This window comes from Balaenoptera borealis (genome assembly GCF_965194805.1).
Source record: "Balaenoptera borealis genome assembly, chromosome: 11".
Classification (NCBI taxonomy): domain Eukaryota; kingdom Metazoa; phylum Chordata; class Mammalia; order Artiodactyla; family Balaenopteridae; genus Balaenoptera; species Balaenoptera borealis.
The window spans coordinates 62,920,039-62,935,019 of record NC_138868.1 but is presented as its reverse complement, the minus strand read 5'-3'; the positions used below and the strand labels follow the sequence as shown (position 1 = coordinate 62,935,019).

The window sequence follows — 14,981 nt, the reverse complement described above, 5'->3', positions numbered from 1 at the left end:
GAAAGTCTTTAAATTTATGAAAGATTTTTACAAGGGTTTGGAAACTGATTTCTTTTCTGCACTAATGGAATAAAAAAGAGGAAAGAACTTAAGAAGGTAGACTTCCTAACATTGGGGATGATTAAATACAATCATAAAAAGAGTTTTAAAAAAAATTCTCTGCTTCATAATACTAAGCACGTGTTCTCTGTCTAGACTATCGTTGGTTTTTTTTTCTTTTTAATTTTCTTTTTTTTTTTTTTTTTTGGCGTTCCCTGAAGATTAGAGGATGAATAAAAAATAAAAATAAACATTTTTATTGCACCCATACTGTGTGTCAGGTACTGCTCTAAACAGTTTACATGTATTATCTCATTTGATTTTTATTATCAACACAACGGCATAGTTTCCATTATTACCCACTTTATAGAATTGACATTACTTGTCCAAGGTCACAAATATGATGGCGGTAGTCTATCTCACATCTAACTTGAGGTAATTAATTATCATATGAGAGTGTCTTTTAAATAGCATTTTAATTAGGTGACTTCCTGGCAATCTCTTGCATGAAACATTTCACAATAAATCTTATACATACTATTGTCAGACATGCTTATTAAACACTAAAACCTCACATGTAGGCCAGTTAAATTCTCTAGGTTTTATTTGGGAGGAGGTGGAGGGAGTGTTAAGTTAAAGGCAAGCCAGTTTGACTTATCTGAGTTTGTATAAAGTGATGGCTAGAGCAGTGATTTCTTGAGCTGACTATGGCATCCTAGGATATATGGGACTCAATAGGTGCCCTTGGAGTAAGAGTGTGGGGTTTTGATCAGGGCAAGAGAGTTGACCTTAGGATCACCAAAGGAATAAAAATGAAACTGAGAGCCCTGCGTAAAACTGAAAACTTAAAAGCATTCTCATTTAATGAGAGGGCTTCGAAAAACTTCATGCATTAGCCCAGGGAAGCAATAATGAAGAGTATTTGTATTATGAGTAGAAAAATGAAAAAAAAAAGTAAATTTAACACTTTTGTGTGAACAGAATAACACTAAGCCAAATATATTAAACATGGGACTGCTCCTGAACTAGTGAAATCTCTGGGCAACTAGCAGAAGAATATGCAAAATTATTCTGTAGCAACAATTACAGAATTAAAGGTCCCTGGGACTCGCACAGGAAGTACAATCTTACTAAAGAAGATCTTAGAATAAAAATGTACAGTGACATGCAGAAGCTACCCACCATGAGTAGAATCAACAGGATTAGACTTCCAAGAATATTAGATGAAAAGAGTACCAGATAAGGACTACAAATTGAATATGTTTTAAATTAAAAGCATGATAGAGGAAGGAATAAATATCATAATAAAAGAATAGAACATCATGATAAGAGACTGGGAGGATTTTAATATATAGAATTCCTAGAAATTTAAAAATATATATATATATAATAATTCATTAAAAATAAACACTCTGTAGATAGGTAAGACAATAGATTAAAACTTAAGATAAAAAATAAGAATGAGGTCTGAGAATATAACCCTGAAAGAAGCACAAACCAGGGAGGAGAAGAATAATAGGAGGTATAAAAGCAATAGGATGGGTCACATGAAAAGGTCCAGGAAAAATATAACAGGATATTAGGAGAAGAGAATAGAGAGAATGAAGGGGAAGACGTATTGGAAGAAATAATGACTGATGCTTGTTTATAACTAATCAGACTGAAGAAACATAATGAATTCCAAGCAGAATTTTAGAAAAATATTGTATTGCAACTGTAGCTCAAAAAGACAGGAAGTCTTCAAACAAATCATAGAAAAGAGACATATTCTTAAAATAGAGCAATTGGATCGACAGCAGACATCTTATCATAAAAATAGATACCAGAAGAGGTATGAGATAATATCTTCAAAGTGCTGAGGGAAAATCACTGTCAATCTAGAAATCTTTATTTACCTATGTTATCCTTCAAACTCTAAGGTGAATGTAGACAGTTCAGGAAAAATATAAAAAGATTGAACATATTTAACCATCACAGACTTTTGCAGAAATAACTATTAAACTATATACATCAGTAAGAAGGAAAATTAGGAGGGTTAGGATGCTAAAAATAATGAGAAAATAAATTAATACATGTGGGAGTTATTTTGACTATTAATTGTAAAGTAATAAATAATGGTGATAATAATGACAGATTTGGTCTGGAATAGAACTACTACAACAAGACGGAACTAAAATACTATCAAATAATAACATGGAATATTGGGTGTAGTATTAAAATCATCAATTGTACAACTTTATAAAACTTAATTTGAAAAATTAGATCAAATGAAAAGGGTGATTAGCACTTCAAGTGTCAATATTTATTATAAAGCATAGTAATCAAGATAATGTGGTATTAGCACAGGTAAATAAAAATAGAACAATCAAAAAAGAACCCAGAAATAATTAAATGCACACTCATGTGATCTAGGCATATGACTTAGGATAAAGATAGACAGCTGGCCATAAATATGGGGGGGAATAGATTCCCATCGCACACCATAAAATTATTTTAAAAAATTTAAGACTTAGAAGAAAATATAAGATGATTTATTTATGAACTTGAGATGGGGAACATTTTCTTAAGATACAAAATGTACACACATAAAGGAAAACATTGATAAATTTCAGTACGTGAGAACTGTGTATGATAAAACATAAATGAAATTAAAAGACAAGTCAGAGATTGGGAGCAGACATTTTCAGTGCATGTAGTAAAGAATTAGTGTCCAGAATACACAAAATACTTTTATAAATCAGTAAGATATAACCTAATTTAAAAATGAACAAAGGCTATGAATAGAAGGAAGTTCAAATAGACAATAAATATATGAAAAAATGCTAAGCCTCACCAGTGATTAAGAAAATGCACATCAAAACTACAAAGAGTTAACAGTATACATTATGTTTGAAAAAATGAATATCTGATTATACCATGTCATCTAGAATATAGGGCTCACATAAACTACCAATGGACACATCCTATGATCCATCAATTACATTTTGAAGTATCTACTCTAGATAAAGTTGTATGTCCTTAAAGAGAGAGGTACAAGAATGTTTCTTGAACATTCTTTTGAGATGAATTCAAGGTGGAATGGAGTGAGGTGGGAGATTTTGATTATATTCTGAAGAGTTTATTTCTTTAAAATCAATCTGAATCAAATATGGCAAAGTGTTAACATTTAATAAATCTAGGTGGTATGTACATGGGTGAGTGTTATATTACTTTCTTGTATCTCTGGGTGCCTAAATATAATCAAACATTTAAAAGAAAGGACATGTGAGATATTGAAAGGCTAAAGAATTGATTGTGATGATTTTGAGAGCAGAAAAAAGGAGAAGGCCTAGCTCATTATAATTAAGAGTCAGTAGGTTTGTTATTTGTAGTGACAAACATTTTTTCACACTTATCCATGACTGGTTGGTTCTTTGGGGCAGAAAAATAACTGTTTGCAACTGGGTCATTGGTTTTAATGTACATATACAACTAGAGTGACCATTTTTCCTATTGTCCATACAGATAAAACATGCAGAAAGTGTGAGCTATTCCTTTGCCTTTTTATGTACAGCGACACTAATTATTGCGCTTTTTCCAGTTGACATTCATTATTGGGCTTATATAGAAACCAAAAAAAACAGTAATTTTCTTTCTGAGCTCCCACATTATTTTTCACACATCTGTTATTATGCCATTCTGCATTGAAATTTATCATTTTATGCATCTATGTCCCCAGCTATATACAACTCCTTGAGAGGAGGGACTGTATCTTATTCAGTTTGCGGTCCCCAGTGCTTGACAATAGTAATAATAATTAATACATTTTTGTGGAAAAGTATTGCTTACCTTTTTAATCATGTAAGTAATAACATGAATATATTCTCATTGTAGAAGACTCAAATATTGCACAACTGTATAGACTAAAATGTAACTGTTTTTATCCTCCCTTTTCACTACTCTCTACAGAGGTAACTAACATCAACATTTTGGCATCCCTGTGAATTAAAGTTAAATATTATGTTTATCTTCTTTTAGTCATAAATTCTATGTAGTGTCTATTCGACACCTGCTGTTTGATAATAGACTAATATCAGACTTTAAGGGCTATCAACTATGTATATCATATATGCAAACAAATCAAACAAATATTTAAATGTTTATTGGTTTTGTACATTAACTTTTTACATTTCAAACATGTATTTTCTTTGCTATATACCATACACCTAACCTAGATAGCTTTTCAAGCTACCAGATATTAATTTCTAGGGCTTAATATTTACTCTGTTTTTATAATTATTTATGATATATTTAGATGATTTTTAAAAGAAAATCATGTGTGTGCTAGGCAGAAAATGTAGCTGTATAATTCTTAATGGCTTGATTTAAATATCGCATTTACCTTGAGAATTCAGAGGAGACTCACACTGTGTGTGTTGAGGGGCATGGACCAAAAGCTGCTTCAAAGGATTAATGTTGCATCTCAAACTCAGCTGCAATGGTAGGCTTCTGTCATATGAGAGGTATTAAAAATGAAATTATAAAGGAAAAGGTCTGTCCAGGTACTGATGATATACAGATGGAAAGCGTCTGAAAAACTTGTTTTCCATACACAGCAGAGCTGCAGAAGTTATTTGTCTCAATCAGCAGAGCAATGGTTAGAGACTATTAGGCTTTACTGTAGGCAGCTGCCGCCTTCTTTGTAGCAGGTACACCTGCCCGGAGAGAGCCCAGCAAAGATGGTTGTATAACTATGGCAATGACTTCATTCCATCGACATGATACCCATCTTTAAAAAATCTTTTACAACTGAAAATTGTGGATATGCTTCTATTGCCTCTTCTAGACTTTCCAAGGGCATGGATTCTCTTATTTTGCCATAGACATATTCAAAAAATATATTTTGAATACCTACATCGTGCTAAGCATTTGCCTTACATGTAGGCCCTGACTACAGATGACCTATTCCACACTGCCCTTTCTATCTCCAAATGCCTGTTTAAGGAATAATAGTTATTACTGTTATCTTTAAAGTTAAATCTCAGCTGGTAGGCCCAACTTATCTTCTTAAGAACTCCATCCTATAAAAGTTTATAAAGCCTCTGGGTCAGGTGTGTGAAGAAGGTCATTAAGGGTTCAGTATAACAGCAAAACCAACCAACAAAATGATCAAGCGTCAAAGATCTTGCCAAGCGCCAGTTTTAGTGACTTAAGAAACCTTAACTTATGAAGAAAGTGCAAAAATTGTTTTATGATCTGACAGTCTCATCAGAGTAAATTAACATTCTTTGATTTCCTCTATGATATCAGTGATTTGAAAGCTCGGTATTTTTTTCTCACTTCTTTATTGTTGGATTCCATCTTAAAATATTAAAAATGGAAAATTCTACTCATTAATATAGGGACGATTGCTCCCCCTCCCCTTTTCATCGACTTTATTCTGTTAACTGAACAGTCTTTTAACTAAATCACAGCTTAGACAAACGCATATGCAGGAATAATGAATTCCTTTAACATCACAGCAATATTGGGGTAAGCTGTGGTCCTACTGAGTAGCTCTTTGAAAGCTAAGCAGGAGTTGTCATTAATTTATTTGTTGGATTTCTGTGGCACTTTTTTTTCCCACAGAGTGCAAGGTGTGATGTGGTGAATTTTGCAGAAGGGTTGTCTAAGAGTGTCACAAGGAAATTAAAGGAAAGTAGAGTGCATAGGAAATGAGAACACAGAGCAAAAGTAACAGCTAATGGCAAAACCAAACCCCAGGTGGCAGTTAGGCATGTTGAAGAAGGCAGAAGAATCTGGGCTGCCCCAAGGGTACCACTGTTGGCTTTTCAGAACACTGAATCTTTTATCAGAGCCTGTGCCCCCGGTGCGCACTAGACATTTCTGTTCAATACTCACATGGAGACCCATAGACTAGGAATCAGAATCATAGACTCACAGGGCAGGAAGGGGCCTAAAAAATCTTCTGCCTAATTATCTTATTTTACAGATGAGGCAAATCAAGCTCAGAGAAAACAAGGAAACAATTTAGAAACAAAGCCAGGGTTTGAACCCAGATTATTCATTTATTCAGCAAACATACATTGAATGCACTGTGTTCAACACTGTTCTAGGCACCAGGGTTACTTTAGTGAGTAACATGGACATGGGTCCTGATCCCACACTGCCTTGTTCTACCTCCGATTGCTTATGAGGATATTCAGTGTACTTTATAAAATGGAATTCTGTTCAATGGAGACCCAACACTCTTTGGGGGTAAACCTCAAGTGACTTATAGTGAGAGAAGGGGATTCTTTTCCAATTTTCTGTAAGTGTGTTGACATTCTTTGGTCAACAGATGCTCCCTAGGGCAAGTCTTTCAGATCAACTGGAAAACATTTACTGAATTGAGTCTCATTTGTGGATCAGTGGATGGAAGGTTTTCCTTGCTGAATGAGCAGTTTATTTTTTTGTCCTCAAGTAGGATGGGCAAAGGCTTAGACATTATCTCTCACTGGAGGAAACACTTGTCTCTTAAAATTGACTTTACCTTTAAAATGCCTCACATAATAGTCTAAACCCTAGTAAGGTAATTGAAATTGGAAGCACTTGGTGGTAGAATCAAATGTGAGAATTCTTCAAAGGAGAATGGTTTAAGAGTTGCCATAAATCTACCTTCTCAAAAGTGATATTACAGTCCTCCATTTAACACTGGCTATCACTACAAGAAAACTCCCTTGTTAAAAGAAAAGGGAGTAAATTGCTCTATTTTAATTTGAAGGCAGATTTAAGCCCCTCTCCATTACTCAGTCTTAAGGCAGTAAACCTGTGCTTATAAAAGCAGCCCAGGTTGCTTTAGAGGTGGAACCAATGAGTTTAAAAGCTGAGGACCTTCACTCCGCCATTAGGGAATACATTTTCATCCTGTTCACTTCGCCCTTTGTCCCGGGCCAGCCTCCAAAGAAATAAAGTGTTATTCTTGCAAACTGTGGGTAAGACTGGCTGATGAGCACACGTAGGATTTTCCTTGGACCAAATGGAGTTGAGGAGGGGGCAAAGGAAGGACACTTCTGATTCCAGCCACCCTAACAGCCCGATCTTCTCGGAGGATCAGAGCGTGCTTCAAGCTCCGGGCACACCTGTTTGTGCCCACAGGGCCAAGTCCGTGGTGGCCCTACCTCTCCTCCGTGGCCTGGCAGCTCCTGTATTGGCTGATTTACCTGCGAGGCTGTGTGTGGATCTGTCTTTCCGCGGCCACTGCCGCCAGCACGTACTGTCAAGGCAGAGGGAAGCCAAGCGAGGAAGGCAACCGCCGGAGCCCAGAGCGGGAGGTGAGCCACCTCCCGGAGGAGTTGACTGCGGCTTCCCTTCCTCCTGACACGCATGGAGTTTGGTGGTGACGGAACCGAAGAACTGCAGACAGATACTTAGCCGCCTGGATGTGTGTGCGCTGGCTGGGAAGGCAGCGCCCGCCCGCCTGACCCGGACCTCCTGTTGGCAGGATGTAAATATACCTGCGGACTGGCCAAACAGGACTGCCCTTCCCCCCAGCCCCCTCCCTCCTCCCACCCTCTGCCTCGGCTAACCAGCATGAGAGGAACTGAGAAAGCAACAGCCTGCAAGTGACAGCTCCAGACCGATTCCGCTTGTCTCTGAGCCGAGGTGGGAAGTTGATTGTGCCGCAGCTTCATTGCGAATTCCTTCCATTGGCATCGCTATGTTTGCCTCTATCTGGTATGCCAAGAAGCTGGGTCGCAGGTTCGTGCACAACGCCAGGAAGGCGAAATCCGAAAAGGTAGGGAATTGAGTGGGGATGGAGATTACCTTTTCGATTTGCCAACTGCCTGCTCTGGATTGCTGGTCTGACTGAATACAGACGCAGGCTTTTTTAGCTTGGGATGCGAACTTGCCTCTCGCTGGGAATGTAGTCCATGCCACTTGCAGGAGGGGGAACTCTTGGAGCCTGGCTACTTGGGAGAGAGGCCTGGGGCGGTCAAGCATGAGTCATTAGCTGTTCAAACAGAATATTTGGTGAAATCATCAATTGATAGTGTCTCAACAGAGGCTTAATATTCCTTTAAATGGCACAGGGTGAAAGCAATTGAGCAGCTGAAAAATCTTTGCTTCTTCAGGGAGCTCTCTAGTAAACTTGTTGCTACACTGGATTATTTTTATTACTAAAATCTTTGGTTCTGAAGGGGGCGTTATAAATCCCTGAGCCTTCCTCCAGTACTTGTGTCCTAGTGTGTGTCCTAGGAGCACACATTTGGGACTCTCAGTAACATTGACCAGACTCCACAGGGGTGCTTGATATCTTCTCAAATCAACAAAGCCATCACTTCAAAAGTGTTTACAATGAGCAAGAATTCTATTTATAATCGGATAGTCCTGGCCATTTAGAGAATGGCTTTGTATTTCTTTTATTCAGCATGACTGGTTGTTTCCAGAGAACCTCTATGTAGATTTACCTCATTAGTTTTCTTTCTCTAAGAAATGAAAAAGGCCTGTTAAGTCCTAAGCTGCATAACAAGCTTGCGTCTCTAATTTGCCTTATGTTTTCAGAGGCACTGGCCAAACTGTCATATTTAGGAAATCGGTATCCAGTTTGTTAGGTGATGGGGAAACTTCCAAAGAAAACAATATTTTATGAAACTGAGATTTTCCATATTATTTTGAGGATGTGATCTTTGGTCAAGTATCCTTTCTTAGAGCTTAGACCTACTCTTGAGATTGACCCAGAGGAGGCTTTCCTGGCCTGTGGCACAGTCCTTGCTCTCAACTGCAAAGATTCCTTCACTTTAACTTGCTATTTATTCCTTCAGAGTGGGAATGTTGATAAAATGGACAAGAATCCAGTGATAAACCAAGATGACTGTAGTGTGAAAAGAGAAAAAAAATCACTGGAGTTCTGACATTAGGGTTGTAGCCTTTCAGAATGTCCAGATTTGAGGATTGTAGAATGTTGACAGACTTGTTATTTAATGGCACTTTTGCTGGAGGAGTAGTAGAGTGAGGCAAAGGTGGGGTAGAATGGATTCCTTTCCTTTTCCATATATCGCAGGTGAAACGATTACAAACCTAATTATCATATACCAGCACCATATATCGTGAACAGTTGGGTTTTGAGGGTTTTGCTTTGTGTTGTTTTGTTCTGCTTTAAGGAAAGAGACTTGAAAGTGGGTCTTTTATTGGAGCAAATATTTTGAAAAAGTGCCTTCTTCCTATGAAAATTATAGGTTGTATGGATGAGGGGACTGTCAGGGACCACACATGGCTCTGAAAGCCACTGGCAGATAATGCCTTATGCCAAATTAGTATGCAAAGAAAAGTAGAATCTCCCAGTGACACTGAATTCAGGTTTGGGCCTGAATGTGGAGAACACCAGCTCTATGAAATTCAGTGTACAGAACCTAAAAGGATGTTAATCCAAGGAACACGGGCTTCTGCTTCTTGAGTGTGGAAAGAAGCTAGTAAGGGGCCTTCAGTATCTCCATTTCATTTCTGTAATGGCCATTGCTTGGAACAAGCCAGAAGAAACCAAATGTGGGCTTAAGGGTTTTTAATACTTTATCTTACTCAGAGATAATACTTTATTTGTGTTACTCAGAGAGTAAGGAAATCAACATTAGAGAACTGAAGTTTTGCTCCCTGAGTGATAAAGACTAAAGGAAAAATGATTAACTCTAATGCCCTTGCGTTAGCCAGAGGAACTAAGAGGAGTTAATTTTGAACACTAAATGATGTTAACTAACATGAAAATAGCGTCTCGGTTTTTATTTTTTTTCATAGAATTTGTATTCACAGCGTTTCTGGAATAAATTAAAAGGTGTGCTGCCTTGAACAATGAACAACAAGGCCCTCAGTCAGCGCTTAGCGAATGGAAATAGTTTATTTATTCTGAGTACCTCATTTTATCATATGGCTTATTTAAAACCAACTCTGTGAATTTTAATATTTGTCTAATGAGTACAGTAATATACTTCAACCAAGAAGGCAGTTAACAAATGATACTGCAAGCTGAATAAATTCCTATAATGTATTACTGTGACAGCAGAGATCATATAAGTGTAAACAGGAAGGGGGATGTAAGGTGCTGCTGACTATATGTTGTCATGCTTTATTATAAAGAGAAGGAAGATGGAGGAAGCAAGATTATTGTTGAGTTTTATTTAGAAAATGACCGGTATACTTAAGTGTGAAAGAACTATTGATACCTTCAGAGCAGATTTTAGCATTTGGGGGTATAAATCTGTATCAGAGACAGTGACTGATTTTGTTTTAGTACCTTCTATAAATTTGGGCTTCTTTTTGCTATAGGTAACATGGTTTATTTTCTCCTATTCTAATTAAAAAAAACCTACACCCATCATAGCCCATCAGTCCTACTTTAGCATTCAGGTGTGCTTGGGGAAGTATATTCCTCAAGGCTGGGGTTAATTGAAAAGCTAATTGGGAATGTGCAAGCCTAAATGGCATCCCTAAGCATGCAGTATACCTTATTCATGGTTGCCTGGCCTACTGTTTTACCTCATCTAATGCCAATAGAATCAAACAGCAGCATGGAATGTAGTAATAATAATAATGATAAAACAATCACAACAGTAGCAATATTAACGATAGTCCCTGTTCATGCACACATAATGCTTTAGACCATAGAGTTTCACTTAATCCTCTAAGGTAGAAATTGTTTTTCTTGAGTCCTAGAGAGAAGAGTAACTAGTCCAAGGTCGCAGTTAGTAGTAAGTATTAATGCTAGGATTGGAAACTGAGTTTATCCAAGCTATTCTAAAAATGACTCTGAGTCTCTAGCCCTCTCTTCCATCCACCTACCATTTACCTGTCTTAATAAGTCATGAGGCTTACCGAATCAAAGTTACTGATGGTGTAACTCAACCCCCTTATTTCAGATAAGACTGTACCTAAGCTATCTTAAATAGACAGTTGTCTGTCCCGTTATAAAGACTTTACACTCTTTGTCCCCTTTAAATAAGTGTCTCAAGCTATCATCTTGGCACCTATTATTCCTTTTAACTGGCTAGTAATTGTTATATCATCATAACCTAAACAATGGCATTTGTATTCATTACTTATCCTATAAAAACCAAAGGTGTCTTTCACCAAAAAAAAAAAAAAACCTAAATGCTTGGCAATTGCAGTTGCACTCTCTTTTTAGAGTAAGTCAAAGATGTTAGCTGATTCACCTTGTCATTGTTCTAAAAAAAGAAAAAGAAAAGGCTCTTAGCTATTCTTTCATTAAAAAGACAGTATGTGCATACTAACAAATTCTGTGAATGAAATTATTTGAAATGTGATACTATGAAATCAAGGCTTCCTGGCTGCAATAGAATACCTTCATTCAAATAATTTTTTTGACCCTGTGTTCTTAATTCAGAAGTTAGTGTCTTACTTGTTTGCCACATTTCAACTTAAATTGCTCAACTTAATCAGTCTCTAGATTGTATTACTGTAAAAGGGCAGCTGTAAGATAAATTGAACTGCAATTTCTGGTGACATAATCATATGCAAGAGTATAAAACACTTGAAGTTGCGAACCTTCACTTCTGCATCACCTTCTTTCATTTGTTTTAAATTTTTATATTTATTTATTTTGATTTTAAGCATATACCATGAAAGTAGATGCATGATGCATTTAGAAAAGACCGGCATCAGTATCCATCATCTAACAGACACAACTGTGGATGAGCTTGGCTGTGATATATATTCTATGAGTGATGTAACTGAGCACAAATATTCTGACATTAGGCACTATTCACCTTGGAGAATTCTTTAAGAACCAACACACTGGTTCTACCCACCTCCCCATCTAAACCAAACACATTAATTCAACGTAAACCAACATAAGGGGAAATTTAGTAATGTATTTGCTGGCAGTGTGGCCAACAAAAGAGAATACTGTCCTGGGTGATCCTGGTATAGCATAAAGAGCATTGGGCTTAAAGTGAGGACTTGGAGGGAATTATAGTCGTGTTCTTTGCTATTTAGCCTGAAGCCAGTCATATGCCTTCTCTAGGCCTCAGTTTTCTCTTTGTCAAATAGAAGTTAACACCTATACTTCAGTAGAACCCCAGTGTCTCAGGATACACTCCAAACCCCTTACCACGTCTACATGGCCCATCATGATATGGCTTCTGCTTTTCTCTCTGCTCTAAATCAGCATTCTGAACTATTTTCAAATTCCTGAACGTCCCATGCTTTTTCTAGTTTCTAGGATTTCACTTATCCTGTTTGGCTGACTACTAAACCACAGACTAGCCATACCCCTAACTCTAAACTTAGGTGACATTATCACCACTAGGAAACCTTCCCTGGCCCCTACAAGCCCAGGATGGGTCTTCCATCGGCTCCCACAGCAGCTTGTATGTCAGTTGTAATCATCTTTGTTTCTCATTTCTCATTAGAATGTGGATTCTGTGAAATGAAGGACTATTCAGTCTTTTTCACCATATCTCTAGGGTCTAAAAGAGTGCCTGGAATATGGTTGTCTCTCATATCCTATTTCATCAACTCTAGGTTGTCGTCAGTTGCAAGATGCACCATTTTTTCATGTATTACAAAGAAAAATAAAGACTGTCAGTGGAACTATAACATATCATCAACTGTAAGATTGCATTGATTTCAGAGATGTTAAAATGCAAAAAAAAAAAGTTTATTTTTAGAATCAATGAAGTATGGCATAGCTGAAAGAATGAATAATGAATGGGTTTATTTTGAGGATTACATGAGTTAATATAAATAAAATGTTTAAAGGTTACACTTGCTTTCAAATCACTTTTATTTCTTTGCAAATCATAATAATAGTTTGCATAGGAAAATAGAATAGACAACCCTAAAATATATCATACATTTTGTCCTGTGCTGATCAAACTCAACCAGCATTACATATGCTATTCTGGATTTAGGAAGGTAAATAAATAGAGGGAAAAATGAAAATGAAGGTTATAGAAGAAATTGCTTAAAAGCCATAATCAAACTGGAGCCATTTAGGTTGCAAAAGAGAAACCTTTAAGAAGGCTCCTGGCTTCTCAGTATATACTTATATGTCTAAATAACAACAACAATGATAGTTAACTTCTGTTGAATTCTTTCTATGAACTGAGAACTGTGCTTATACAAGGATCTAGTGAGATCATTACTCTTATTATTAATTTTTAGAACAAAAACGCATCACCGGTAGGTGACCGGGATTAGACTGGGTGGTGGACTATAGAGCTCAAGCTCTTAATCAATAAGGAATAGTCTGTATGTATACACACATACATACAGAGTACTGCATATTACGTAATATACTGTATGCATGATATATGTTTACAGTGACCTAGATATCAAGTTGATTTTTCCCTATGAAAGATAAATGTAAAAAGTGAATTTAAATGCAAAATCTGTAATTGAGCATAGGCATAAGAAGAAATGTCCTGATGTTGAAGACTCTCCAATCCTCGGTGAATGATAGAATCTTCCTATGTCTATTTTTGCCTCATGGTAGATTGAAGAGTAACCTGACCTGGAGAGAGGGATGGACAGATTGTCCTCTCAGGTCTCTTTCTCAGAGCGTCTGAGTCTTTGAGAGCTCATCAGTCGTGAGCAGCAGCATGACTCAGCACCAGTGTCTGTCTAGCTGTGGTGACAGAGAGGACAGGTGTTTGTCCACGCTAAATGCAGTCCTGCAGTTCTCCCCTGTCCCCTGGCACGTGAATCAAGCAGCAAAATGGACAGTAGCACCTGTTCTGAGGTCCCAACACAGTTGCCCACCTTGGAAGAGCACAGGGACAGCTGTTAACAGGACAGGGAGGGAGACAGAAGGAAAGGACAGGATCAGAGAAATGGCTAAAATGAAGGAGGGGGAGAGCAGGCTGGAGAGAAAGCTAACAGGTCACAAAATCACTGTAAAATTGTTATTGATAATAGTAATGCCTATTTATTGAGCAGTTTACTCAGGCACTATGATGTGCACGTTGCATGTATCATCTCATTTAATCCACACTACAACCATCTAAGATAATCTTGTTATTAGCCCCCATTTTACAGATGAACAAACTGAGGTGTAAGATGTTACAGATTTTGCCCAAGATCATAAGTAGTGGAACCAGCATTCAGGGCTAGGTCTGGTTGAATCCAGAGCCTGTCACCCTAACCACTCAGACCCTGTGCTTTTTAAACCTTTCTTGGATTGGGTGAGATAGTGATGTGGAGAAAGGATAGACCAACACAACTGCCATCTTCTCATCTGCCTGTGCTTCATCTCTGTTGAGTAACTATGTGGCTAGACAGAAGACCTGATTTCTTATTGGGGGTCCTCCAGGAACCAGATATCCAGATAGCCTACCTTCAGTCCAGTTTACAGAATTTTAGTTGCAAATTGTTTTTGTTTATTTGTTTGTTTTGATTTGTTTTACCCTCAATATACCTTTAGAATGGTCTTCCTCTACCTGGTATTATTCAGTGGTATTTATTACATGAGGGATGAAGATGTAAGGAAAACTCTCCCATCCAGCAATAGTAGCTCAACCATGATGATCATTGTAGAGATAAATTTAATAATCAAATAATGTACACATCTTATTTGCATATGTATTATGTTTATGGAGTTAATGGAGAAACCATCTCACTTTAAATCATGCCTTGTAGTATTCACTAATAATTTTATTTTAGGTAGTCTTATTTCTCCAAATAAATTATCAAATTGCTAATTAAATTATTAAATCATTATAAATTCTGTCCCACTCAGGATACCTGGTACACAGTAGGCTCTAAATAAACCCTGGTTAAATTATTGACTTGGATGGAGGACTCTGAGCTGCACAGGATGAATTAGGGGTCAGTAGACCTGTATGTTAACTGGCCCTGTCCCAACCATCTGTGCCACCTTGGCTAAAGTCTCTTAATCTCTCGGGGCCTGAGTTCTTCATCTGCAACCAGACTCCTTCCAACTCTAACTTTCTTTGAATTCTAATCCTGATTTG

General features: G+C 37.3%; 1 protein-coding gene across 10 annotated transcripts in view; it reads left to right on the top strand.

Annotated features, from left to right (window-relative positions):
• Nucleotides 1-14,981, top strand: part of DLG2 (discs large MAGUK scaffold protein 2) — a 2,068,078-nt gene that overhangs the window by 1,106,468 nt on the left and 946,629 nt on the right. For 2 of the 10 annotated variants that reach the window (XM_082343293.1, XM_082343291.1), the window contains exon 1: nt 497-7,795. The exons of the other annotated variants lie outside the window; for them this stretch is intronic. In XM_082343293.1, the coding sequence (XP_082199419.1) occupies nt 7,718-7,795 (78 nt within the window). In that variant the 5' untranslated portion in view covers nt 497-7,717. Of the gene's footprint in view, nt 1-496; nt 7,796-14,981 lie in introns of those variants that run through there. 10 annotated transcript variants of the gene reach the window in all.